This window comes from Eriocheir sinensis, chromosome 23 (assembly GCF_024679095.1).
Source record: "Eriocheir sinensis breed Jianghai 21 chromosome 23, ASM2467909v1, whole genome shotgun sequence".
NCBI lineage: Eukaryota > Metazoa > Arthropoda > Malacostraca > Decapoda > Varunidae > Eriocheir > Eriocheir sinensis.
The window spans coordinates 11,947,051-11,974,893 of NC_066531.1; the positions used below are offsets into that span (position 1 = coordinate 11,947,051).

Below are 27,843 nucleotides of genomic sequence, written 5' to 3' on the forward strand. Positions count from 1 at the left end.
GTTCTGTGGTGAAGCAACTGGACAGACACAGAAAGATGTGGTGGAGGGGGGAAGACGTAAAACAGGGAATAGCAGAGAAGAAGAGGGCGTTTAGAGGGAGGCAAGCAGTTCGATGACTGGTGTAGAGACATTGATGGTGCAGAGGGCAGGCAGGCCATGTTCAGGATGGCGAAGCTGGTGAAGGAGAGAAGGGGTGTTCCTGGAGCCATAGTTAGTTAGTTTTATTGACCACAACAACTGTCTTATAAGAAACGTTACAATGAAAGGTCCAACACAAATGTTTTTCATGAGTTACGTCTCTGAACAATAGAAATATCTTACATTAAAAAAAACTTTTCTAGCCGCATTAGCAGACATTTATAAGGACTATAAATAAGAAACGCCCAAAAATGCAAATAAATACCTATAAACTAAAACAAACCAGACACTAAAACATAAACAATCAGTCGAAAGCCACAAAAACCACGAAAATAAAACGACTCTCTCTAAAAATTGAACACTACCCAAAGTTTAATGAACTCCAGTGAAACCAAACACTAAAACAAATACAATCAGGCAGAAGCCACACAAAAAACACGAAAATAAAACGACTCTCTCTAAAAGTTGAACCCTACCCAAACTCTAATGAACTCCAGTACCCAGTAAATATACTACTCGTGAAAAAAATTTAAGACAAAACGATATTAAATAAAACTAAAACAATTGCATCTAAAAAAAATAATAATAGTAACAAAATATATTTGACTAGAAACAAAATTAAGAAATAATGCGGACTATGGAAACATACTCAAACTAAAATACATTAAAACATCTCCAAACGAGCAACGTAAGATTAAGCGTGACTAATTTAAAGGACTAGGTTTTGTAAACATCCAGGATCATGTATATTATATGGCATCTTTGGGCGTCATCATACTGGTCAGAAAACAAGTCAAGGATATTAGCAAAGTTGTGTGTCCCTCAGCTGCTGTGTTAATGTGCAGTCCTGTACTACATGCATCTCTGTTTGGATCTGACCGCAGAGACAAAGCCGTTCTTCCAATGGTAACCTTCCTCGTCCCTTTCTGTTCCATCTTCCTACCTTAGACTTAGAAACTGATATCCTATCAAAAGTAGGCAAATTCGCCGACGACACCAAACTAGGAGGTACGGTAATGAACAGTCAAAGTTGCGAGAACATTCAATCAGACTTAATAAGACTTGCCGACTGGAGCGAAAAATGGCAAATGAGTTTTAACGTAGATAAATGTAAAGTAATGCACATAGGTGAAAAAAATCCTAACTTTAAATATCAGATTCAAGGACATAAGCTCAGCGAAGTAAAACAAGGAAAAGATCTTGGTGTCATTATCAGTAACACTCTTAAAATGAGTGATCAATGTTCTGCAGCGAGTAAAAAAGCCAATATGATGTTGGGATTAATCTCAAGAAACTTTGATTATAAATCACCCGAACTTATGAAGAGATTATATTTAGCATTTGTAAGACCACACCTAGAATACGCCGTTCAGTTCTGGTCACCGAACTATATCAAAGATCAAGTTTTGCTAGAAAGGATACAGCGACGAGCAACCAAACAAATTCCAGCGCTCCGAAACTTGCCATATGACGAGCGTTTAAAGCGTTTAGATATGTTTTCCCTAAAAAAGCGAAGGATAAGAGGGGACTTAATTGAAGTGTTCAAAATCCTTAATGGATTCGACAACATTAACCCGGATAGTCTATTTCAGAGAGACACCAACACAAGAACACGCAGCAACGGTATGAAGTTAAAGGGAAATCGATGTAACACATTGGTGTACAAAAGTTTTTTCAATAACAGAGTCGTCGATCACTGGAATGGACTCCCACCGTCAGTAGTTAGCGCACAGAGTATCAATAGCTTTAAGTCTTCTTTGGATAAGTACTTCAGGGATATAAGATTATACTGACCCTTTTTCGCATGTTTTCAGACAGAATGCAGCAAGACCTCAACCTATATTCATATAATTCTCCCCCACAACCTAGATTTCAAATAGCGAAAGTCAACAATAGAGTAAAGCAACAGTTAATGTCCGCATGACAGGTGGAGTGAGGTGTGGGTGCAGTAAGGTGACAGGTTACTGGTGCCGTGCCTAGTACCGCCGGTAAAACGAGGATCAAGCCTCCACCTGTGCCCCTGAAACTACACCTCACCCATCGTGAGTATTAGGGGGGATTCTGGGGCTGCCCTGTGTAGGCCACTCGGCCTCTTCCAGCCTCCCTGTATTTCTATGTTCTTATGTTCTTATGTAATGAAGTCATTTTCCCCCACAGCTTAGGTTACCAGTAGTGTAAGTTAAGGGTAGTAATTTCCTCTTATTTCTCTCTTTACTGTAAAATTTCCATGGCCCTTTCTTCCTTAAAGGTACATGGTGTTCTCTTCTAACTATTTCCTGCCGGCACGTTGCCGGAGGGAGAGGTGGGTGGGGAGGAGCCTTCATCTATTCTGTCCTGTCCTACCACACGTAGCTTACTAGTAGTAGCGGTAGTAAACAGACACCCCCGTCATAGACCGATAGGTCTTCTGGTGTCTGTTCTTCCTATGTATTCCTATGTATTCCACAGCCAGCGAGTGTGCGGACACACGGAACCGTGTGTGCGCAATTCGGTGGTGCTCGCTAATGTGAGCCTTGGCCTCGTATACAGAAGGGACAGATAAACTTGGATTTATTTCTTTATATGTTACACGCTTAGAGGAGGTTGAGTTAGTAATATTAGCTTTTGGCTCTCTAAACCCATCATCAGTGTCGTCAGTTACCCTGTTCAGCAAGTCATCGATGTATATCCAAGTCTGATCATTATTCTCCATGACAGTATTTACTGATAAAACTAATGGGTCATCCTCCATTCTTTGCCTTTCACGTCACATCGTAGAGAAGAAGCTTCTCTGCCTACTTCTAACTAAGGAGTGTAAAGGAGGATAGCCAGACTCAACATAGCATACATCATTGCACGTAGTTAATCTTACGTCAAGTAAATTTTTTAGTGACCAATTGTACAGCTTTTTTATCGGCCTAAGGTCTGCATTCAGCCAGGACTCGCACCCGTATAAAATAGTTGACATCAAGCAAGCCTCAAATACACGTTTTTAACACGAAAAGGAATGTCATTATTCTTATTTAAAAAGGACACAAATTTGATGACGTAAGGCATCTTGGCATCTGCATGAGCTCTGACTGACGACGATACTGAACCATCGGCAGTGAACGGGGAGCCCAGGTACACACTGAGCACACCGCTCCACCACCAAGCCGTCGATGTGCATTGGCTCGTTGTCCTCGGGGGTGCCGTGTATTACCAAAAAAATTGGTCTTTGACTCGTTTACTTTCATCCCATACTCGCTGCAGAATCGCTTCATGAGTAATAATTTATTAATCATTCTTTTTCGTGATGTTGAAAGTATTACGGTGTCGTCCATAAGTATAAGAATATGCAACCATTTTAAGAAGCCATCATCTTCGCAATTATATTTAATCAGTCTAATTAATTCATCCACATACAGTACAAACAGTAAACAGGATGTGGGTGAACCTTGACGGACTCCTGGAGTAACTGCAAACACTGCAGTGCCGATGATGCTCTCGGTTACACAATACATTGCACTAATGACGCCCAACATGACTATGCCGCACCCAAGACGCTTCAGAATCCGTATTAATATACCTCTCGGAACTAAGTCATAAGCTTGGCTGAAGTCGATGAATGTGACAAATAACTTTTTCTTTTTCTTCCTGGCTAAGTCAGTCAAAAGACGTAATGTTACGATGTGCTCGATACAACCGCGACCATTTTGAGCTCCTGCCTGTTCACGGTGGGGTGTGAACCACTGCTCCAGTCTCGAACAGAGAACCATATCAAAGAGTTTCGATATACCGTTTATCACATTAATGCCTCTGCAATTTTGGGGGTCTTTTCGGTCACCTCTTTTAAAAATAGTAAAAAACTTAGCCTTAGTCCAAAACGTCGGATACTGTGCAGTGGCAAATACGGAATTAAAAAGAGTTGTTATGAACATTATCCACTGGGCAGGCAACAGCTTAAAAACACCGGGTGCGATACCATCTGGACCACATGCTTTATCTGATTTGATCTTCTTAATCTGGGCGGTGACCTCATCAGGGGAAATTGGATCGTCTAATATAGGAATTGTAATATTCGCATCCCGACATTCGTTGACATGTCAAGGACGAAAATGGAAACAGCTTGGCAGAAGGGCAAGCGGTGAAGGAGAGATGGAAGAGGCATTTTGAGGGATTATTAAACAAAGAGAACTCACAAGAACTTGGCGGGGAAGATAAAATAGAAGAGCTTGTGGGGGAAGAAAGCGACGGCACCCGCACCACCAGGGTTGTCTAGTGATATGCTGAAGGCAGCAGCTGGCAGCGTCTGTATGGCGCAGATAACGAGTGTTCAAGGGGGCGTAATCAAGCGTGCATATCCCGTGTTATATTGCTTCTTCTTATTTCCTCTCCTCCCTTATTTGCTGGCCGATTTCCTTCATTCAAATAGCATTTTACTCAAGAAGGATGGGGGAACAAAGTCCACTTTAGTTTCCTTTTACAAAATAGGTAAAGGTGGTGCACATGCTATAGGTGCGCGTGGCTGCGGTGCTCATCTCCGATCCCTTGGCCCTTTGAGCCTGTGGAGGGTAACAACCAGTTACCTCGGGACACGGCCCAATGTGGAATCCGGGACCGCCCCAGTTTACCTTCGCCAGGTTTCCCGAGTACCCATTTATCGACCAGCCCGAAAGGGAGGATGAACAGCTGGGTGAGCTGCATGCCGACTGCCGGGCAGGGGTTCAAACCCGGGCCCGCGGAGTCGTAGCCACGCACGCTGAACACTAGACCACGGAAGCGGTTCGATGAGAAATAATTAAAATAGGGACACACAGATACTTGTTGATAAACACAATTAACTTCGAACAAAGCCTGCTATGGAGGAAGGTCTTCTTCTCCTGTTTCATAAAGCTGCAGCAGTAAAAGTAGCGGAACAAGAAAGGCAAAGGAGGAGCATTTCTTTTTGTGTGTGCAAAAACTAAATCGAGCGAGGAAGTTCAAGTTGTTGGTGTTCTTTACCTGTCGCACCCACGGACTTGAAATTCACAGGATATACACTTGAGGATACAGAGAGAGGTAAACACAGCGTCCCTTCTTGTCAGCTGGTAAGCTGGCGATTGCTAACACTCAGGATTTCGGACGGGCTACAAAAAAAGTCCACAAATATTACTATATTTTACTATACTCCAGAGTAAAGCAAGTGTTCCCTGGTGCTAAATCAATGGAATATTAATAAGAAGACATCTGCTCTGTTTATATATATATATATATATATATATATATATATATATATATATATATATATATATATATATATATATATATATATGTGTATATATATATATATATATATATATTTTGCATAAAAAAATAAAAAAAACGTATTACACAAATATCACAGCAAGAAAACCATTAAATGTTTAGTTACAGCAAGAAAGATCCCATTTTCAGTCACAACATTGCCGCAAGCCGTGTGCATCTCATGATAAGCGGAGTGGGTTGATGGCTACACTATCCCCCTTTTTTCTTTTTACAGCTAAAGAAACAGCTCAAGGGCAACAAAAAAGGTCTAAAAAAAAGCCCGCTAATCGCTCTTCCTACAGAGACAAAAGTTATGAGCGGCCAAAAGAGGTCTATTTCGGGAGGAGAGGCGTATTGATACAAAGGGAAAGGAGATGCCTTGTCCTGTGCCAAATATCGAGGAGTGAGATTGCTGGAGCAGGGGAAGACAGTGTGGGAGCAGGTACTGGAGGGGAGGTTGAGGGAGTTGATTACGAGGGATCAGTGTCAATTAGGATTCGAGAAGGAAAGTCAACAAGGGATGCCATAGTTTTCATGAGGCGAGTACAGGAGAAATGTCCTGTGGAGAAGGGTACGCTTTTTCGTGTTTTGTTTCCCTGCCCCGAACACACCCGCCCCCTTCCCCTGGGGACCGCCAGGTGGTGCAGACGAGACACGAGCTCGTCGGGCCGGGTCCGGGGTTAATCTCCGGCGGGCTCTCCGTGTGGGAGCCTGGAAGGCTGGAACGTCCTGACCCTCGCGGATGATCGCGATTACCCTATCTGTCAGCTGAGCTCAGGACCCTGAGAGTGGACATCGTGGGGCTCTCCGAGACAAACAGACCTGGCAATGGGGAGATCAGTAGTTAGGGTTATACAGTCGCGGACAGAAGTGAAGACACAGATTTCAGAACAATTCAGTCAGCTGGCGAAAACTGGCAACTAATATGTAGGTACCATTAGTACCGGTAATACCGGTCCAAAGAACTCCAGCACCAGTAGTACCGGTACCATATATGCTGTCAGTATGTATAATAGATAGGAAAAGTTGGTGCCAGAACTTTGCTAATATCTGCTGTTAGTGTTATTAGATAATGAGTCTTTTCATAATACCTATATACTGATTTTTTATGTAGAAAGTAAGTACTCAGAGAGAAAGGGCCGGCACACTCCGGTACTGGTACCGGTACTAACGGTACCAACGATGGTGTCGCACGCAGCATGGGTCATGCTTTGTTATTTTTTTTTATTTCATATATTTTTTTTATTTACTTATTTATTTATATATTTACACACACACACACACACACACACACACACACACACACACACACACACACACACACACACACACACACACACACACACACACACACACACACACACACACACACACACACACACACACACACACACACGAACTATTAGGCTACTGATATAATCCTTGTAAGATGTGTGTAGCCCAGCATCGTAAGGTGTTCTCTACATAGCAGCAGCATTTTCCATGGCGCCGACCATATATATATATATATATATATATATATATATATATATATATATATATATATATATATATATATATATATATATATATATATATATATATATATATATATATATATATATATATATATATATATATATATATATATATATATATATATATATATATATATATATATATATATATATATATATATATATATATATATATATATATATATATATATATATATATATATATATATATATATATATATATATATATAGCGGGGGTCATGATATGCATTGACTCACATTCGCCGTGATGGACGACGCGTGGGTTCGGATTTCACGCTACCACTGGATTTTTATATCGCCGCGTGATGGACGACGCGGGTTCGAATTTCACGCGCTACCACGGGATTTTTCAATCACTGCCGAGTGGCTTAAAACTACCCATATGCTGTCCTGAAGACCACCCATCAACCTGGACTCTAGAGGAAGCCGTCCAAGCGAATCAAGAACGAGTTCCGGGGGCAGCATGAATGCAAGATATAAACACTACACTCGCCTGCGCCAGAACGGGGCCGACCATCAGGCCCCACCTGGAAGAAGCCTTGGGCCGACCATCAGGCCCCACTGGGAAGATGCCTACTGGCGCAATAGGCAAAAAAAAAAAAAAAAAAATATATATATATATATATATATATATATATATATATATATATATATATATATATATATATATATATATATATATATATATATATATATATATATATATATATATATATATATATATATATATATATATATATATATATATATTAAGCTTATTAAAATATAAGGCTACTAATAACTTTAATAAGATGATGTGTGTCATCCCAAGGAGTTCTCCCTACACTGAACGATAACGTTTCATAAATCTTCGTCCATTGTTCTTCCACACTCAAATAGTATAATTTTATCATACGAGTTAAAATCATGTGCAAGTATTAACGATGATTACTAGTTTTATGTTACGGTTTGATTCAAAGAGTTGGACATTATAGTAATAGAAATAGCGGAAAGATCAGCCATTGGCAGTTGCCAGAAAGCAGAGTCAAATTAATGGCATGATAATTGTTTTAGCATTAAATGGATATTTTCACCCCCAACAAAGTAGTGTTACCTTCGTTTATTTAGAAGCAAGTGTTTTTATCAGGTATTTTACAGATTTATTGCTTGTGAATCAAATTAAAAAGGAAAACTCTTTAGTGCCTGTGAACGAAAGTTACTGAAATCTGTGTCCTCACTTCTGTCCGCGACTGTACCTACTACTGGTCAGGCCAGAGCGATGGTGCTCATTGCAAGGGAGTAGCTATAGCCATTTGTAGCCGACTGTCGTTGGGGTTACTCCGGTTGATGAGCGTATGATGCTGGTGAGGTTGAGGCACACTTTGGGCTTCATGTCTCCTACTGAAGTGTGCGCCCTTACCGAGATGTGGGAATTTGAGGAGAAAGAGATGTTCTACGCCAAGCTTGACTTTAGTCGACCAGTGCCCCCACGCGACACACTCATTGTCTTAGGTGACTTCAACGCAGCTACTGGCACACACAGAGAGAGATGGCTACGAGTAATGTGGCAGTCCCCATGACTCTGGCACCAGAAACATAAATAGTTCACTCCTTCTGAACTTTGCCAAGTCCAGAAGGCTGAGGATTGCTGGCTCCTGGTTCCTAAGACGCGCTGGGCACCCACAGAGAGGTCTCTGTCCTGAAGGCAGTAATCATTCCGCGAAAACCCGGAATAGTACAGTCGACGCTAGAGAGTAGTGTCACGGTTTTGAGAATGTTTAGCCTGGTGGCGGTGTCTGGCAACTATACCACGGTGACGCATTCACTGGCGATGTTAGTAATGCGTTTCAGTGTGTACCGTGTGTGTGTGACCGTGAAATTATAATATTGTATAATATAGGTAGTTTTTCCTTTTCTCAGACAAGTCAGGGGACAGAAACCTGGCTGCTCCTATACTTAACATTGTACTGTGTTTCACTACTGTATTGTTTTTTAGGAGCTAGATGAACGTTTCATTGTCTGTAACTATGCCAGTTGATAGTTTCTTATACATGTGTCCTTACATTTATCTTTTGAGAGGTTTCTTATGTTTCATGTCACACACGTTGTGGTTTCCCTCTCACTATTTATATTATAACTCCACATCTGTTCTTACATAGCCAGTGTTTTAATGTAATTGTATCATAGGCAGTCTGCTTGACAAACTCCCGCTATGTATGTTCATGGTAACTAGACTGCTATTTCGATTTTTATATATCGCGAGGTCGCGATCACTGGTAGGTGACCGAGCAGTGTTATAGTAGGATATCAATGTATTATTATTATTTAATATCACCACGAATTAGGCATACAATTGTCAATGGAAAAAACCCACGACAGATAGATCACGCCACCTTATAGGAATGTCGTCCGTCAGTGTTTACCGTCCCAGTTTTGTATACGCACCCGATGGTGCGTGGAGGTCACCTTGACATACGTGACCAATTGTAACAATTATTTTCCAACCTGTAACTCGCCACTCCTTCACGAGAGTCCGACTGACACAACGACAGTCGCTCTGCCCGTCGCTTCTTGTACATAAAGGCTACGAATATAATTCGCCTTAAGGAAGCTGAAGTCTTAATCAACACCCTTTAAACGCCCCCCGACAAGCCCGTTAGTTAGAAATATACCAGATTACATGAATTCAATTTAGAAATGCGATAATGAATATCTTCTACATGATGATGATGATGACGAAGTAAAACATCACGAACAGTCTGAAACACTTTTTCTTATTAAACTTTGAAAATACCGCGTGCAATGCTGCCCTTCACAGAGGCAGGCAGTGACTAATGCTCCTTACCATCAAACAGCAAACAGGCTTGAGGGTCTGTTTAGCTCGCAGCCTTAATTCCCGTCACTATAAAGCCTCAAAGACAATTCAGATCATCAAAAATCTAAAATTATTTATCCGTGAAGATTACGTAATATCTAAGTATAAATACGTGTGTGTGTGTGTGTGTGTGTGTGTGTGTGTGTGTGTGTGTGTGTGTCGCTGACTAGCTGACCCCTTGTCGCTGATGGAAATGTGTCCCGTCCCCACCCAGCCCCTCACCCTCTCTCTCTCTCTCTCTCTCTCTTATTTTTTTAGGTATTAAAAATTATACGTTTCCACAGCCACTGACGTGACAGTTCAACTGCAGTGCCTGCGGACATAAGGGCTTTGATAGAATACCGCTGCTCCAGCCGTCAAGGCCCGCGGTCGACGGCGCCATCATGTGAACGTTTATAGCCTATTATTACGTTTTTTTTTTATAAAGAACAAGATCTCGGCTGTCAGGAATTTTTTGTTTTTGGGTTAAGGGCATAACAATCTCCCCTAATAAGTGCAGTATATTTTTAAATGTATCACAGTTTGATAAACAACTTAGAGTTGCTCTTGACTAAATTTGAACGAGACTAAAAGCTCGTGTCAAAATGTAGCGACAGAGCCTAAAGAAAAAATATTTATTAAGCGTCAGCGACGGGCACTTTTGATAAATATCTATCTTAAAATTATGTAGAGTGCACCTGTGACCACCGATCACCACAACAGTACGATTTCGATAGGATGTAATAATTTTCATGTCGCGTGGAGGGGTTGCCAGATGTCGCTTTCTGAACGAAACTTATTGGACAGTGTGACATTACTCTCTATAGCCGACTGTACATCCTCAGAGAGCTCATATATGCAGTAATGTCTATTACTTGTGTCTTATGGTGAGAGAGCGGCTTATGCACTATGTAATACGGGACTAATTCAGGTTTGAAAGCCATCCATCCATACACAAAGCCATAAGCAATAAAAAAAAATAATAATAAAATAATAATAATAATAATAATAATAATAATAATAATAATAATAATAATAATAATAATAATAATAATAATGATAAAAAATAATAATGATGAATAATATAACTTATACATATTGTCCTATTCTCTTCAACTCTGCATTAGGTAATCATAAATCTATACCCCGACAGAAATACAGATAATCACAAAGCTATTAATTGATATGCAATACAATATTCATGAATCACTTCGTAAATACAAATACCGACACCGTGCCCGACAGCGAGACACCGAAATGAAGAGTCAATTAATCAATAAAAAAAATGACTGGCCTGGCTGGGACCAACAGTTCAAACAAGATAGACACTGGGGCCATCCCTGCCTTTACTGGGACCAACAGTTCAAACAAGATAGACACTGGGGCCATCCCTGCCCTTACTGGGACCAACAGGTCAAACAAGATAGACACTGGGGCCATCCCTGCCCTTACTGGGACCAACAGGTCAAACAAGATAGACACTGGGGCCATCCCTGCCCTTACTGGGACCAACAGGTCAAACAAGATAGACACTGGTGCCATCCCTGCCCTTACTGGGACCAACAGGTCAAACAAGATAGACACTGGGGCCATCCCTGCCCTTACTGGGACCAACAGGTCAAACAAGATAGACACTGGGGCCATCCCTGCCCTGGCTACGACCAACAGGTCAAACAAGATAGACACTGGGGCCATCCCTGCCCTTACTGGGACCAACAGGTCAAACAAGATAGACACTGGGGCCATCCCTGCCCTGGCTACGACCAACAGGTCAAACAAGATAGACACTGGGGCCATCCCTGACCTGGCTACGACCAACAGGTCAAACAAGATAGACACTGGGGCCATCCCTGACCTGGCTACGACCAACAGGTCAAACAAGATAGACACTGGGGCCATCCCTGCCCTGGCTACGACCAACAGGTCAAACAAGATAGACACTGGGGCCATCCCTGGCCTGGCTACGACCAACAGGTCAAACAAGATAGACACTGGGGCCATCCCTGCCCTGGCTACGACCAACAGGTCAACAAGATAGACACTGGGGCCATCCCCTGTTCTGGCTACGACCAACAGGTCAAACAAGATAGACACTGGGGCCATCCCTGGCCTGGCTACGACCAACAGGTCAAACAAGATAGACACTGGGGCCATCCCTGGCCTGGCTACGACCAACAGGTCAAACAAGATAGACACTTTGGCCATCCCTGCCCTGGCTACGACCAACAGGTCAAACAAGATAGACACTGAGGCCATCCCTGCCCTGGCTACGACCAACAGGTCAAACAAGATAGACACTGGGGCCATCCCTGCCCTGGCTACGACCAACAGGTCAAACAAGATAGACACTGGGGCCATCCCTGCCCTTACTGGGACCAACAGGTCAAACAAGATAGACACTGGGGCCATCCCTGCCCTGGCTACGACCAACAGGTCAAACAAGATAGACACTGGGGCCATCCCTGACCTGGCTACGACCAACAGGTCAAACAAGATAGACACTGGGGCCATCCCTGACCTGGCTACGACCAACAGGTCAAACAAGATAGACACTGGGGCCATCCCTGCCCTGGCTACGACCAACAGGTCAAACAAGATAGACACTGGGGCCATCCCTGGCCTGGCTACGACCAACAGGTCAAACAAGATAGACACTGGGGCCATCCCTGCCCTGGCTACGACCAACAGGTCAAACAAGATAGACACTGGGGCCATCCCTGGCCTGGCTACGACCAACAGGTCAAACAAGATAGACCCTGGGGCCAACCCTGGGCTCACATGACCAACAGGTCAAACAAGATAGACACTGGGGCCATCCCTGCCCTGGCTACGACCAACAGGTCAAACAAGATAGACACTGGGGCCATCCCTGCCCTGGCTACGACCAACAGGTCAAACAAGATAGACACTGGGGCCATCCCTGGCCTGGCTACGACCAACAGGTCAAACAAGATAGACACTGGGGCCATCCCTGCCCTGGCTACGACCAACAGGTCAAACAAGATAGATGCTGGGGCCATCCCTGCCCTGGCTACGACCAACAGGTCAACAAGATAGACACTGGGGCCATCCCTGCCCAGGCTAGGACCAACAGGTCAACAAGATAGATGCTGGGGTCATCCCTGCCCTGGCTAAGGCTTTTTATTCTTATTATAAGAGGCGCAGCAGGTAGAGACGGAGGAGCTTGGACAGTATAAGCCGACTGTTCTGCAGCCTTCACACACCTGAGACGCCATTAAAAAAAATGAAAGGGAAGCGATGATGGGGAAGGAGAATAATGAGTTACAGAAATGGAGGGACAGAGGGGTGGGGCATTAAGCATCTTGAAGCACACATAAACAAAAGGCATAGAACAAATAAGTAGAAATAACTACAGAAACAACTAATAAAACCTGAGCATTACAAACGTAACAATGTATAAATTAAAACAGATCAACAAATCAAACTAGAACTGTCACCACCCAGAGAGACACTGGGCCGCCCCGGCCTGGCAAAGACCAGCCGATCAGGCGTGAGGCGTGCAGCTCACCGTCAGCATGGGAAAGGCAGCAACAGGAACACAGCAGCAGCAGAAGCTGAAGACGTTATCAATACGGTGCTGACGGCACTCCGCGCAGCTTAAAGTTTTATAGTAGTGGTAGTAGTAATACCAGCGGTAGTTGAAGTACTAGTGCCAATCAGTCAATGGCGGCAAGCATCGTTGGCGCATCACCTCACCCACCTTCCGACCCTACACGTTCTCCCGACCGTCTTGGAGACATGCCCAACATACTAGACCTCTTCCTGTCCTCTAACGCCTCTGCTTACAATGTCAAACTGTTCTCTCCGTTGGGCTCCTCCGATCACAACGTTCTGTATCTTGACCTATTGCTCCTGTACACCCTCTGGACCCACCGAAGAGGCGATGCACCTGGCATTTTACTTCAGCTCGGTGGGACGACCTGAGGATGTACTTTTCCAATTTCCTGTGGAATGATTATTGCTTCCAGGAGCGAGACTCCTCTGTGTGTGCCCAGCGCATCACAGAGGTGATTGTCTATGGAGTGGAGGCACACATTCCACCTACTTTCTCTACTCCTCATGCTAAAAAGCCTTTGTTTAATCACGCTTGTTCTCGTGCTGTCAAAGATAGAGAGGCAGCTCACAAGAGGTACCAGTGTCTTCGCACTCCTGCTAACCATGATCTTTATATTTCTGCCCGGAATCGTGCCAAATTTATTCTTCGACTTACCAAAAACTCCTTCATTTATAGAAAATATCAAACCTTGCTTTTTTTCTAATCTTAAATATAGATTGGGAGACAGGACCTGTGACAAAGCTTGAGCTCAGGCCCTGTACTAAACAACAAATAGGTAAATACATTGAAAATTTAGGACAAATCACATGACCATGCAGAGGGCAGGTTTCTTGGCTCTGCTGAGTTGGAGCTATTGCTCAAATGCCATACTGGACAATGGCATATTGTGAAGCTATGGCGTTAGACCCCTGATTTTAATCTAACCAAACCAAACATTACCTTCTAGCCCTCCTCCCAATCCCAAATCAAGCCATTTCAGGAAATGATTACAAAGATGAATAGTATGACAAGATACCTGTCAGAAGAAAAATGTCAAATTCTGCAATGCGATGGATATAAAACTAGATTAATACCAAATATTCTGGGAAATATAGTAATAAGAGATTAGAGGCAGCCCTTGTTCTGGTAATATCTTTAACTTCACCCACCACACAATGCCGAGATGAAGCTTTATTTCTGGTAATTTTTGATGCGTTTATTGTGAATTGCTAATTATTCCCTGTGAAAAATACTAGTTGCCAGAATTTTGTTCCTCCTCTTCCACTTCCATATTGTCATTTTGACACATAACAAACATCAATAATCCTTTCACATCAGAGGTGTTTGTGGAAAGACATGAAATGCACTTGACCAACTGAAGCTGGGGGGTACCAGTCACATGGACATTTTAGTTTCGTTGATTTTATGGTAAAAATAAAGTTGGGAGAATAAGCTGTTTGTGCTTGGCAGTGGTGTTGATTTCTTTCCCATTCACCCTTTGAGCCTGCAGTGAGAGAGAACCCCATAACGCAGCACAGGGCCAGTGTAACATCTGAGTTACCAGTTTACCTTCCCCAGGTTTCCTCAGGTACCCACTGATCTACCATCCCAAAAGAGAGGATGAACAGATGGGTGGACTGCATGCTGACTGCCCAGGCCAGGATTTAAACCCAGGCCTGCAGATTCACAGCAAAGAACGCTAACCACTGCAGCGTGGAGGCAGTTATTGATCATCCTAAAGAGATGAATTTGGTCTTATTGTGAGATGACAGTATTTGTACTTTATTATATTTATTATCTGTAAAGGAGAACATTATCTGCAAATGTGAATGTGAAAAAAAATATAAGATGGACAACATGCAATATATGCACTTTTGACTTTAAAAATCTATTAATAACCTGTTCAATAAAAAAAATAAAAAAAACTTTTTTACTTCACAAGGCCAGCTAAGGTCTGCCCACTGGCTGGGCATCATCCTTATAGTGACCCTTTCTTTTAAAACATTCTTGTAATGATGGCCAGAGTTATCATTAGCACCTCTTAGCCTCAGAAGCTGATGACAGCCAAAGATGTCATTGGTGTGTGAAAGGGTAATAACAAATATCAATTACATAAAAAAAAAAAATAAATAAATAAAATAAGCATCATCCCCACAGTACCAGAAAAGAGGGAGGCGGACTCTGCTGCTGCCAGAGGTGAGTGGTCACGATCGGGTGCCTGCCATACTGACAAGTGTGTAGCAAAGGTGTACGACAAACATTTAATGTACCGGTATATTAATAAACTTAACAAATCTAACCAAACATAACATCACAACGTAATGAGGGGGGCAAGATCTCCCCTTAGTTTAATCTAACCAGCAAAAGAGGTGATAGAACAAGTATTGGCATCAGGGAGGGAATTAAATTAATAAGCAAAAAAGCAATATTATTATATTTAATATGAAAGAAAAACCTAATGAAATAGAAGGTATAAAGGTAAGCAACAAATGGAAATACCTAGGAATAACTGTTAATGACAGCAGAAACTTATTCAAACAGCAAAAACAAATAATGCAGGAAAGAGCGGTAAAAATGGCCAACCTAATATACTCCGTAATTGCTAGAAGTTGTGCAAGATTAACAACAGGAAAGGTGTATTGGAAAAGTATAGCCCTACCAGGAATCTTATATGCTGCAAATGTGATTGATTTTAACAAAGAAGAAACACAAAAACTGCAAAGAATAGAAAAGTGTAGGAAGGAAAATACCGGGAGCACCTAGCTACACACAAGAAGCGGCGTTAAGGGGAGAAATAGGAATTTCCAGCATGAAGGGAAGGATAATGGAGGGGCAACTGAAATACTTGCAGCACATATTGAGAGGGGAAAGTAACAACCTCCTAGAGAGGGTGGTTGAGGAAATGAGACTGGAAAAGAGGAAGAATAAATGGATAAAGGGTTCGTTGGAGGACAGAAGATTAGTGGGGATCAGAGGAACAGCAGTAAGTAATGCTAAAGTTGGCGAAAAAGTGGGACACAAACAAGTGGAAAAGCACCGTGCAAGAAAAGGAAAGTTTCAAGCTGTAAAGAGTATGGAGAAAAGAAATTGGAGGGCAAGAGGAAATATGACAACAGTGAAGAGTCCATCATTATGTTTAAATGCCGTACAAATAGATAGATAGGGGATAGAAAAAGATTTAAGAATGAGCCAATAATCTGTGTAATGTGTGGAGCTGTTAAAGAAGGCTTGAACCACTTTTTGCTGCAGTGTGATGCTTATAGAGAAGAACGGGGGAAAAATTTAATGTTGCAACGACCCTATGACGAAGATGAAGAAAATATAATCAGAAGACTCCTTTTTGATGAGCAAGTGATTGAACAAAGTAAAAGAACGATTTATAAATTCTGGGAAATACGAGAGAAAAAGATGAAATCAATATAGTGAAGCTAAATCAGATATAAGACCCAGACCCAGACCACAAGTCCACAATATCAAGACCACATCATGAAGTGCTGATTCAAAGGCAAGACTTCCGCAATCTACCTGAACCTGAACCACCTAACAATAAAGGTTTCCCCCTTTGTTCCCCCACAGGTTTAAATGATAAATAGTTCAAGATAACAGGATATAGTGAGTAATATTCACGAGAGGGTAGCCACCTCTGGCAAAGTTAAAATTTACATCATGGATTCTTCTTTAGACCCTGAATGCAGTGCAGGGTAATGGTGGAGATTGACTCCGCGCCTACAAAATATGATATTACGCCTCCATATTATAGTTAAGGGACGAAATACATGTCCCTCAACCATAATATGAAGGCGCAAGTACTTAAAAAGTAAAGAAAAAGGCCTAATCCCCTTCCCCTAACGACCTTGGGGAACCTGTGGGAAATCGGGGTTGTTTGGGTGGGGGAGCATGGCTACTTCAACCGAACTTTACACAACCTAATCTCTAATGGGGGGGGGGTGCTGAGCCCTGCGCATTAATATCCAGATCCAAGAAGTTTTGGGTCCTTACAAATTTTGGGATGAACAACACTGTAGCTACCAGAAACTTCTCGGATTGGACTTGTAACACGCCCTTAGTGTCAAACGACGCACTCTGATGGGTTGAAGGTTAGGCAATACGCAATTACCCAGGTCACTGTTCCTTGCGCAACGTCAGACTGTCAGGGTGTCTATATCGTGGCCTTCCTCTACAACTTCCCCCCTGGCGGCCCGGTGTTCCAGGTGCAGGGGGAGGCACTCACCTTCTCGTGGTAGGCGGCGGCGGGGGCGGCGACCCTGGGGGCGGCCCGGGTCTGCAGCAGGGGCAGGGAGCGGGAGAGTGTCCGTGCCAGAGACATGGTGGTGGTGCTGGTGGCTACGCGCTCTGTTCAGGCCGGGCAGTGTTTCCTGGTTCTCCGGGCGGCTGATGAGGAAATTTTCACTGCTGACCACCAAGAACAAGCGACGCACTTCAACGGCAGCAACGACGTCACGACTCACGACCCTGAAACCAGTGCGGGCTAGTGTTGCGGTCTGGGTCTTGGGCTCTTGGCGGAGGGTTCGGAGCAGCGGTGCCAAATTATCGTACTCATCGCATTGATTGATTGATTGATAGTTTATTGTTGCAGGTAGATTGATTGATAGTTTATTATTGCAGGTAAACAACAAGGGAGACGGGAGGAACATGCCATCCCAACCCCCAGGCAGGGCAGAATGTGATTATACAACTAGTAATACATGAGTAGGTAGCACCATGAAACTAAAAAGATACAATGGTAGGAATGAATGCACAACAAGGGAGGTATTTTCGTAGTTTCTGACCGATAACTATAGCAAAAAAGCACAAAGAAACATCAGTAAGTAAGAGTTTTAACGCTAACTTCAATAATCTATAGTCATTTGTGTAGGTACGAGAGTTTGAGGCTTAAAAATGATGAATACAATGTGGCGAATACGATAATCTGGCAACGCTGGTTCAGAGGTCACAAGTAAAATGTAAACCTTGAAATAGCGTGAACCTGGCCATATGATTTTTTTTTTGACACATCAGCTTGTTATCTCAGGCAGCTTTTATCTTGTTTGACTTTGGTAGGATTTCACGGCCTTCCCACCATTGCTAGATTATCGTACTCAGAGCATCGGATTTACCAGGTTTTGACCCATAACTATTGCCCCCAAACACCAATAATTAAACATTTTACCAATAACTACATATGAATCTAGTTACTGGGGTGGAGAAGACAGTTTTTTGGTCGGAAATCGCTAAATCAGTAAACATGGGAGGCTGAGTACGACAATCTAGTAATTTTGGGCCGAAGCCGAGCATAGACTCTTTGGTTCGGAGCGCATGAAAATTACTCTGCGATGGTACATTCTACTTATATAGTCTGAAAGGATAAATATAGTAATAATAGTGTGAGAATATGCAGAAGAGAGGATCAGGAGCACCTACGAAGTGATACAAGTCAAAAGACACATGATAAGCTACCTTCACACCAGCAGCTCGACAATAGGTAGCATTTTAATGGTCTTCACCTTAATTATTTTTCCCTCGTTTCCCATAGTTGGTAGATAATTCCTTGGGGTGTTGATTGTTAGACGGGCGGTATGAGGCATGTATCTCTCAGCAGTTGTAAGATTTAACGTTCTGTGCTCTTGTTCCATGTAATTATATACTGCTATTTCCGTTCTCTATAAGCTAACTCCGTGCTTCTGAGTATAGACCTTTATGCCTACTTGTACCTTTTATATATTTAAAGCATAAAAAGCAAACTCTGTACTGCCTGGGGGTTGGGATGGCATGCTCCTCCTTTCTCCTTTGTTGTTTTACTTGCAACTGTAACGGTCCGAATGTGAGTGAGCGAGAGGGTATGCAAGTCAGTGAGTAACAGAGTGAGTAAGTGTAACTCACTGTGTAAGCGAGTGCGTGAATGAACGAGAGAATGTGAGTAAGTCAGTGAGTGACAGAGTGAGTAAGTGTGAGCGAGTGGGAGCGTGAATGAGTGAAAGAGTGAATGAGTGAGGGAGTGAATGGGTGGCTAAGGAATGTAAGTGCGTAAAAGGTTATGAGAAGATAACACGGCGAGCGAATGAGCGAATATATAAACGATATTTACTGAAATCCCTCATCTCAAAGCCTCGAACCCCCCAAGAAACCAATAACTAGTTAGTTAGGTAGGTAGGGTTTGATTGTAATGCCGAGAGGGAGTCACGTGGAGAAGGGGGAGGAGCTTAGCGAGGAGCAAAGGCGAGAAGGCGAGGGCAAGGAGACCCACAGGCCAGTGAGGAGACAAGCACCACTGCAGCAAGAGACAAGCTTGGGAGACGTGAGGAGACGAATACCACTACAGCAAGGAGCGGCAGCGAGAAACCACAGACAAGCGGGCTGGTCAGAGAGGTGTCCATTTCTCCACTCAGCCCCCGACCCACACACCACCCACGGCCTGCTGTGTGAGGCGGGCTAGTCAGGAGACGAGCAGCAGGAAGCAAGAAAGGCAGCGAGTTGGAGTTGAGTGAGAGAGGTGTCCATCTCTCCACTCAGCCCCCCGAAAACCACCACAAACCAACAAGAGGCGGGAAGAGGTCGGGCCCCCAAAACACTGCCCCGAGCCGCCCGCCTCTCCACACCAACCGGCGCCCGTCTGTCCATCACCAGGACCGCCTATTCCCATCGTGGACGACCCCTGCCGAGCCCGACGCTCACGCCAGCTCCTGCCTCTCTCCCTCCAGCAACCAGAGCTAAGCATTAAGAGTATTCCCCCAAATCTCCCTTGTGCCGGTAGCTAGTTAGATTAGAAGCATACAGCCTGTCAGTCATTCATTTTAGTACTCTGCTAACCTTTAAAAATGAAACTAAATACATATTTATATAAAACCTAACTGTGTAATAATTTGGAGCCTGTTTTCCCGCTCATTTGAGATTACTGAACCCGTACCCCCCCCCCCCCCCCCCCCCCCCTGAACATTATCACCATCCAGTTTCTTAATATTGTCAAGTGGTTCACACGGAAATCCTCCCACCTTCCGTAATTAATCCCACAAAAAGTAACACCCTTCTGGTGACAAACCTCGGAACGAGTGTTCACTTGTCCTGAGGCCTTACCATCCGGGACCAGAAACTATCAATCAACCAAAAGCAATAGCTATAGATGGGCCACACCACCAATTGGCCAAACGGAACACCATATAGCCTTTTTATTATTCAGGGGTCATTTTCACTAAAAACGACGACTTCCCTGCATTTAAATTCTTATGAGAAGCACCATATAATTATAATTTATTTTCTTATCTCCTTGATCAGTCTCCATTAACACACACACACTCACACACACACTCACACACACACACTGGAGAGGCGAGCGCATAAAGAAAGCGGTGAATAATCGTTAAAATGATATAACTACGATAGTGTTTTACTCTTTGTATTCAGCATTATCACTTTATCGGTACAATATGATTCACACCTGCGACTGATAGGTATATAGAAGGAAGAAAATCATTGCCAAGAGATAGGAACTGTACACAGGGAATTGATAACTAAACCTGACCACAACGGTTATTAACATGCCATAACACCGTTGTTCCTCCTCTCTCTCCTCCCTTCTTGATAAATAGCACTCAACCATGCTGACAGTTATAGTTTATCATTACACTGCGTATGACAAGTTTGGTAATATATCGATACATTCTCCTTTGTTTTACTTGCAACAATCATTTGATCTACTGTCATATAGTTTATCATTACACTGCGTATGACAAGTTTGGTAATATATCGATACATTCTCCTTTGTTTTACTTGCAACAATCATTTGATCTACTGTCATATAGTTTATCATTACACTGCGTATGACAAGTTTGGTAATATATCGATACATTCTCCTTTGTTTTACTTGCAACAATCATTCGATCAAGGGCCGTTGGATACCCTTACATATTGTCAAATGGTTATATAGAAGTTCTAATGGTGCATATGATATCTGTAACTCTTCTGTTTTAGGCTTCCCTTTCTGAATACCTGTTGAGGGATGATAGTTACAAATAAGTGGTTAACCCATTTCACACAGTACTCTTCAGTGATTTCCCTAGCTCGGGCCAAGAATATAGGGCCACTTTCTCAGTTCGCCATGACGGCTGGGTTAGTGAGCCTCCAAACCAATACCAGGGACTTCGAAAATTTCTTGTGTAGTGTTAAATGTTTATATTTAAGTTAAGAAAGTTGAGGAAACCATACGGAAAATCTCTTGTGTAGCCTGTCTGGTGTTGGTTGCATCCAATGGTGTTGGTTGCATCCAAAGCTTAACCATTATGGAGTGTGGATTGAATAGTTTGCTTCGGGCTATTTCAAAGACACTGTGTTGGACTATGAAACTGACTTGAGTTGCAGTGAAGGGATACGAGTATTACAATACTTGCTTACCAATGATCACGAGGGTTTTGCAGCGGTGAACAGAAAGAACCATTGACGAACTGTTCACTGCGCCTCCCCTGAAGTCCACCTCTCCCGCAGCGGGCGACCTTCCCACACGAGGTTCAACACTCGAGTGAGACATGAGCTGCGCACCACGATGGATGCGCTGTTGTCTGCGCCGAGATGACCCGTGACATCATTGCGCAGGAGTTTCGAAGCAATGACTGAGACACACGTACGCTTAGTTACAGCTCCCATTTCTCCATTTGTCACATTTATAAGGGTATAAAAAAACAAGTAAAACAGACATCAGTTTTACTAAAGAGAACCATGGTACACAGAGGGGGCAGAATGCAGTACACGGGTTGGGACGAGGGATGAGATATGGTACAGTGAGAGAAGGCTATGGAACACACTGAGCTGGAGGTACACAAGGGGCACAGACCAACCTTACACAGACGCAGAGAAACGTTAGACGCGCAGGAATATGTAACAAGATGAAGAAGGGATGCAAGAGCTGTGAGGGCTTCAGGTGTATGTGAAAGGAACCGAGGACTTCGAAGGGTGAAAAGATGAAATTGTTGAAGACTTTAGCCCTTCTTGAGCCAGACTATACACGCTGCCCAAGTCAGTGATACAGAAATTCCTTCTATATCACACCCTAGGACAGTTCCAGGGGAGGCCGGAGAATATTGAAATGAGGAAAAAGAAAGGATCAACAGAGGCCGCCGAGAAAAATAGGGCTATGAGGTTATGAGAAAGGGATAAAGATGAGACAATCTGAAGGGTGGTGAAAATAGTACAGACCAAGATATGCTGAGGCGTGAAACATTAGGGAATATCCAAGGTAAGACTGATTAATGAAACTGTTTGAGGGTTGATGATATGCAATGCTCTCTGGTCTGTAACATGTCAACTTCCTTCAGAAAAGAAAACGGGGTAGAGAAAAGCAATAACATTAACGTCCAGGCAGAATACTGACAAACATAACACAAGAGTAGGGCTGTATACTTAGAAATGAAACAAACATATGTGTATAAGACTACAAGACTGTATAGTTATGAGAACAACAAAAATGTAGAGAGAATATTCCATGATAACAAACAAAACATTCACACAAAAACCAGTGTATATAACAAATTGCTGTCGACCATTCACTTCAACATTCCACAAGACGAGTAAGAAGATTAAAGAAACTAATTATTACGAAACAAAACAAGTGACAGTGCTTGAAGTGGAGGCATTAATGAAAGCAGGAGAAAAAACAAGAAATTACAAGATCAAGTAAGCCTCTGGAATAGTTTTAACGAGACTGAAATACAAAAAGTTGACGAGACATACAAAACACGCATTCTTTGACACCACAAGAACCACGCGTGAGTTGAGTTGAGTTTAGAGGTCCCAGGGTTGGGGAAAACGAGACTGAGTATTGAACGGAAGTTAAGAGACTCTCGCGACACACATTCTCTCTTCAAGGGGAGACTACAACCGACTGGAAATCCTTGTTAAGCTCTTCCATGATCTAAATATCCCTGCCATTGGATAACCTTCATGAGGATTGAAGAAACACTGTCCAAGGAGAGAACACACACACACACACACACACACACACACACACACACACACACACACACACACACACACACACACACACAAGGAAACACTCACAAGACAATATGATTTAGACATGTACATGGAGCTATCACATGTTGTTCTGTACTGAGTAAAATTGAAAAAAAAATGATAAGAGGTTTGGAAAATTTGGTTCCTTTTGGAGATTATTAAATAACAATAAGGATAGGGAGAAAGACACACCTAAAAGGAAGTAAAATAATGCACTATGAAGAAAAATGTGGACAACGGAATAAGAAAGAAAAAGTTAAACTGAGTGCTTTTAGCTTGGCAGAAATACCCTTATATGGACATAAATCTTATAAAACAAAACAAGAAATAAAAGAAAACAATTCCTTTGTTAGTTTTTTAAAGATAGTACTTTACACTCATTTAGCTTAAAGTATTCATTTCCGTGATAACCTAACGTGGTCATTTGGAAGGAGCTGGAAGGGGGGTTTAGGGGGGGGGGGGGTTGATGAGTCTTTTTCCTCACTGACGGCACAACACACGCAGGACTAGACACCACCCTCGCCTCCAGGCCTCCAGCAGCCCCGGTCAGCCCCTCTTGTGGGTCTGTGACAACACTCATAGTTTGTATTGATGAGACTCTTTAGTAGCATTTGGCTCTGAGCTTTCAATTCACACGTCTCTTCCTTAATTAACATAAAATACGTATAGCCAATCACTCGGAAAACCCTTATAATTCTGCTCAGAGCTTCCCTTTCTCATTCTTCTTCTAAACACACAGGATTCAGTCACAACACCTCAGCTCTGAGCTTTCACTTCACACTTTTCTTCAAACAAATAGCCATTCACTTGCCAGCATGTTTCACTCACTCATATACAACCTCTAAAAATGCTTCTTCAGGTTCTATTTTGATCCATTTAGTAGCAAGTATTCTGCTCTGAGTTTCCAGAGCTCAGTTTCTTTCTAAACACACAACCGATCACATTACAATAAGAACCACACACACAACCGTTTAAATGCTTGCAAGAGGCTGTACTTTTCCCATCTGCCACAGACGTCATCACCGGAGACACTTAAGTCATTGTTTCTCGCACACATTTCCTTTTTTATAGCAAATACAACAAACAGGTGAAACACAGGGTGGTGGATATGTATCTTCGCCAGACTGATCTTGAGAAGTGAGGAGACAACATACATGTCAGTAGTAATCTAGTTGCTCAGTTAAACAGTGACTATAAAGCATATATATAAATAGTTCTTCAAAATCTCTCTTTATGTTGTATATTTTGCATCTGGATCCTACTGGCTAAGGGTTAGTGGGGGACTGCCATTGGGAGTGGGAGAGTATGTACAGCTGATATGGCATTAGGTCACCACCCCACCAGCACTATGTACAACTAAAGCTTAGCAAGTTTCCAATAAGTTAATGCATTAGGAAGCAAGACATTGACTCCACCATGCACAGCTGAACATTGCCAGTGCCGGGACCGCGGCCAGCACTCAGGGGGTCACTGGACTGCTGTCTCTGGTGGGGTGGTGGACTCTGGCTTGGTGCAGTAAAACCTCTTGTGTGCTAGGAAGGACTCCATGTATGAGAACGTTATGTTACATGCCTTGCAGTACCTGGGTATATCTGGCCCATTGGTGCCTGCCGTGCCCCCATTACTTGTGGCCTCTGCTTTGGAATTCTCCTCAGCGGGAGAGAGGGGAACGGAGGGTGTTCGGGTTTTCTCCTCCACCTCTTCCACCTCCAGCTTGACCTCTGGCTCCAGCTTGATGGCAGGGAGTGGGGGTGAGCTCACCGGGTTGCCATTCTCCACGGGGTCATGTTTCTCAGACTCATTGGCAGCAGGAGGCTCGGCAGCAGAGTTCATGACGTGGCCTTCGATGAGAGCCTGAATGTCCTGAGTCAGCTTGGCGTCAAGTCCCGCCTTGTGTGCCACAGCCAAGTGTCTGGCCAGGTTTGTGCGGTACGGCGTTACAAAGGGACAGAAGTGGCAGGAAAGTGGCTGCTCTGAGCAGTCAGCTGCTCCCTCAGCAAGCAGGGCAGAGAGAGTCGGGTTCTCCAAGATAACACGAGGCAGGTCAGCCATTGTCCTCATCTCCGCTGACCTGCGACTCCCGTCATCATCCTCTAAGATGCAAGATATAAAGTTTTCTTCTTGCAGCTCATTGGTTCTTTTCTCAAAGTGCATCCTGATGTGGGTACGCATGCCCCTCAGAGTGTTGCCTCGGTAGCCACAGATAGTGCAGCGGAAACCTTTGATGCCGGCGTGTGTCTCGAGGTGCTTTTGAGCAGCGGCTGCAGTGGGGGAGATGGCAGGGCAACAAGGGCACTTCCAGCCATGGGAGGGGGCAGGGGAGGGAGTCACACATTGGTGGGCTGCCTGCAGAGTCTCCGGCATGGCACACCGGCATCGGGGACACCTCCAGAGGCCCTTGGTGACTCCCTCCTCTCCTGATGCTCCCTCACGCTTGGGACAGTAGTAGGTCTGGTGGGCTTTGAGGTTGTCTGGAGAAGTGAACTTGATGCCACAAGCTGTACAGATGAACTGAAGCAGAGGCTTGTTACCCTTGGGAGTGTCTTTGACTGATGGCGAGGCTTTGGCAGCTGGTGGAGACGTTACTTCAGGGAGAGCACTGGGGGAGCGTCTAGATGGACCTGCTGCCCCTTCTCCAGCTCCTGCTGTTGCTGCTGCAGGGCTCCTGTTGCTAGCAGACCGGTGATCGTCCTCACCTCGAGCAACAGTGCGGGCGGCACAGTAGTGTTTCTTGTGCACCTGAAGGTTCTCCTCCTTGTAGAACACAATGTTGCACTCATTACACTTTGCCTCGCCTTGCTTGACTATGACTGGGGGGTTAGCAAGGGGTGCCAAGCCGTTCATGAGCAAATCAGAGTTAAGGAGCTTGAGGGCAAGTTCTGGAGGCATGCCCTGCAGGCCCTGGAGACTGGCCAGTGACAGGCCTCCTAGGTTCTCAAGACTTGCCAAGAGGTTTGGGAACCCTGGAGGCAACTGTGGGATAACTGTGGGAACCTGAGGTGGCTGGTTGGGTGAGCGAGTGGAGGTGGATGGTCTGGGGGAGTCTGGGAGACCTCTGGGGGAGCCAAGCGTTGGGGCTGCTGAGGAGGGGCGAGGGGAGCGAGGAGTTGCCTGCCCCTCAGCCTCACTGGAGGGTGATGGTTGAGGTGGAGAGGCCAAAAGCTTTCCCTCAAACTCGCCAGCTGGCCCGTGGGAAGACCCTGGACGGGACTTGAGGGCAGGGGACCGGGCCTGAGGTGTGTTGACCTCCCGGTTCTCCTTTTCCTCATCGCTCATAAGGTCAGTTTTGATGGTGAGCTTTGGCCTCTTGGTGGTCAGGTCAAGTGGACACTCTCCCTCCCCGCGCCTCTTCCCACACACATCACTGCTGACGGGCTTCAGCCTTGAGTCGTCTTTGGGTGAGTGTTTGGGGGGAGTGATGGGACTGGACTGAGGGGATGCCTGTGGGGGATGGGAGGTTGGGGGTGCTGAGGCGGGGGTGTGGGTGGCTGCTGCTGTAGGCGACAGGAGTGGTGGAGGGGCAGGGCCAGGGAGGGGGCCAGGAGACAATGGTTGCACCTGGCCATTGGGGAGGACCACCGCTGCCCCAGCCTGTGGCAAGACGTGGGGAGGCAGCAGCTGAGCGCCTGCCACCAGCGAGTAGGGCACCAGCAGGATAGGGTTGGTGGGCAGTGCCAAGATGGGCTGCCCACTCCCTGCTGCTGCACTCACCATCCCTGAGAGGGTGTTGGCTTGAGCAATGGGCCCTGACTCCTCCCGTGCAGGACTCTTGCCACCCCCCTTTAGCACATGGCGTGTCTGGCAGTAGTGGGCTTTGTGCACACGGAATGTCTTCACCGAGGAGAACTGAATGTCACAGTCGGAGCAGTACCTGTCAGTGGCTCTGTTCTCAGTGAGGGTGACCTGAGGAGTCGCAGTGGGGGGGTGGGAGGCACTGCTGGTCTTTGCCACGTCCTCAGGGTTGGTGTGGATGTTCATGTGGCCGTTGAGACTCAGCTTGTGTGCGGTGGTGTAGGGGCAGTGTGGGCACCGCAGCACTCGCCCTCCCTCCTCCTCATCTGTGGTGGCACCTCCATCACCACGTGGACTCAAGCTCGTTGTGGAGGCCTGATGGTCCTTACTGCTGGTGGACTCATTATCTGCAATAGTCAGGCTTGTGAGATGACATGCACAAGAATGCTAATTGAAGATAATGCTTAACACTGGTGGAAATATCATCACCACTACTTATAGTTTTGTTGTTCTTTTAATGGAAACAGAAACTTTCATTCTCTTCCTTAATGAAAGGGTTAATTCTTGACATTTGTCTTTGGAGGCACAGGCCTAAAATTTTGGCAGATTTTTTTGGTGGGGGCAAGAGGGCATCACAAGTTCATGAAATGGAGCGGGGCAGGGTGGTGAGCAAAGCAAGAATGCACAGGTGGGGGAAATTGTTTCGAAAAAATAAGCACTTTTAAGGATGTTTTGAGGTCAATATAGAACAAAATTGGGGGGGTTACAGCCCCTAACCCCCTAGAAATTATGGCCCTGTGGCA

General features: G+C 44.3%; 1 protein-coding gene across 1 annotated transcript in view; it reads right to left on the minus strand.

Annotated features, from left to right (window-relative positions):
* Positions 1-21,986: 21,986 nt before the first annotated feature.
* The window catches only part of LOC127002578 (zinc finger protein ush-like), a 45,704-nt gene continuing 39,847 nt past the window's right edge, over positions 21,987-27,843 (minus strand). The window contains exon 7 of the mRNA XM_050868661.1: positions 21,987-27,447. Within this exon, the coding sequence (XP_050724618.1) occupies positions 24,776-27,447 (2,672 nt within the window). The 3' untranslated portion in view covers positions 21,987-24,775. The remainder of the gene's footprint in view (positions 27,448-27,843) is intronic.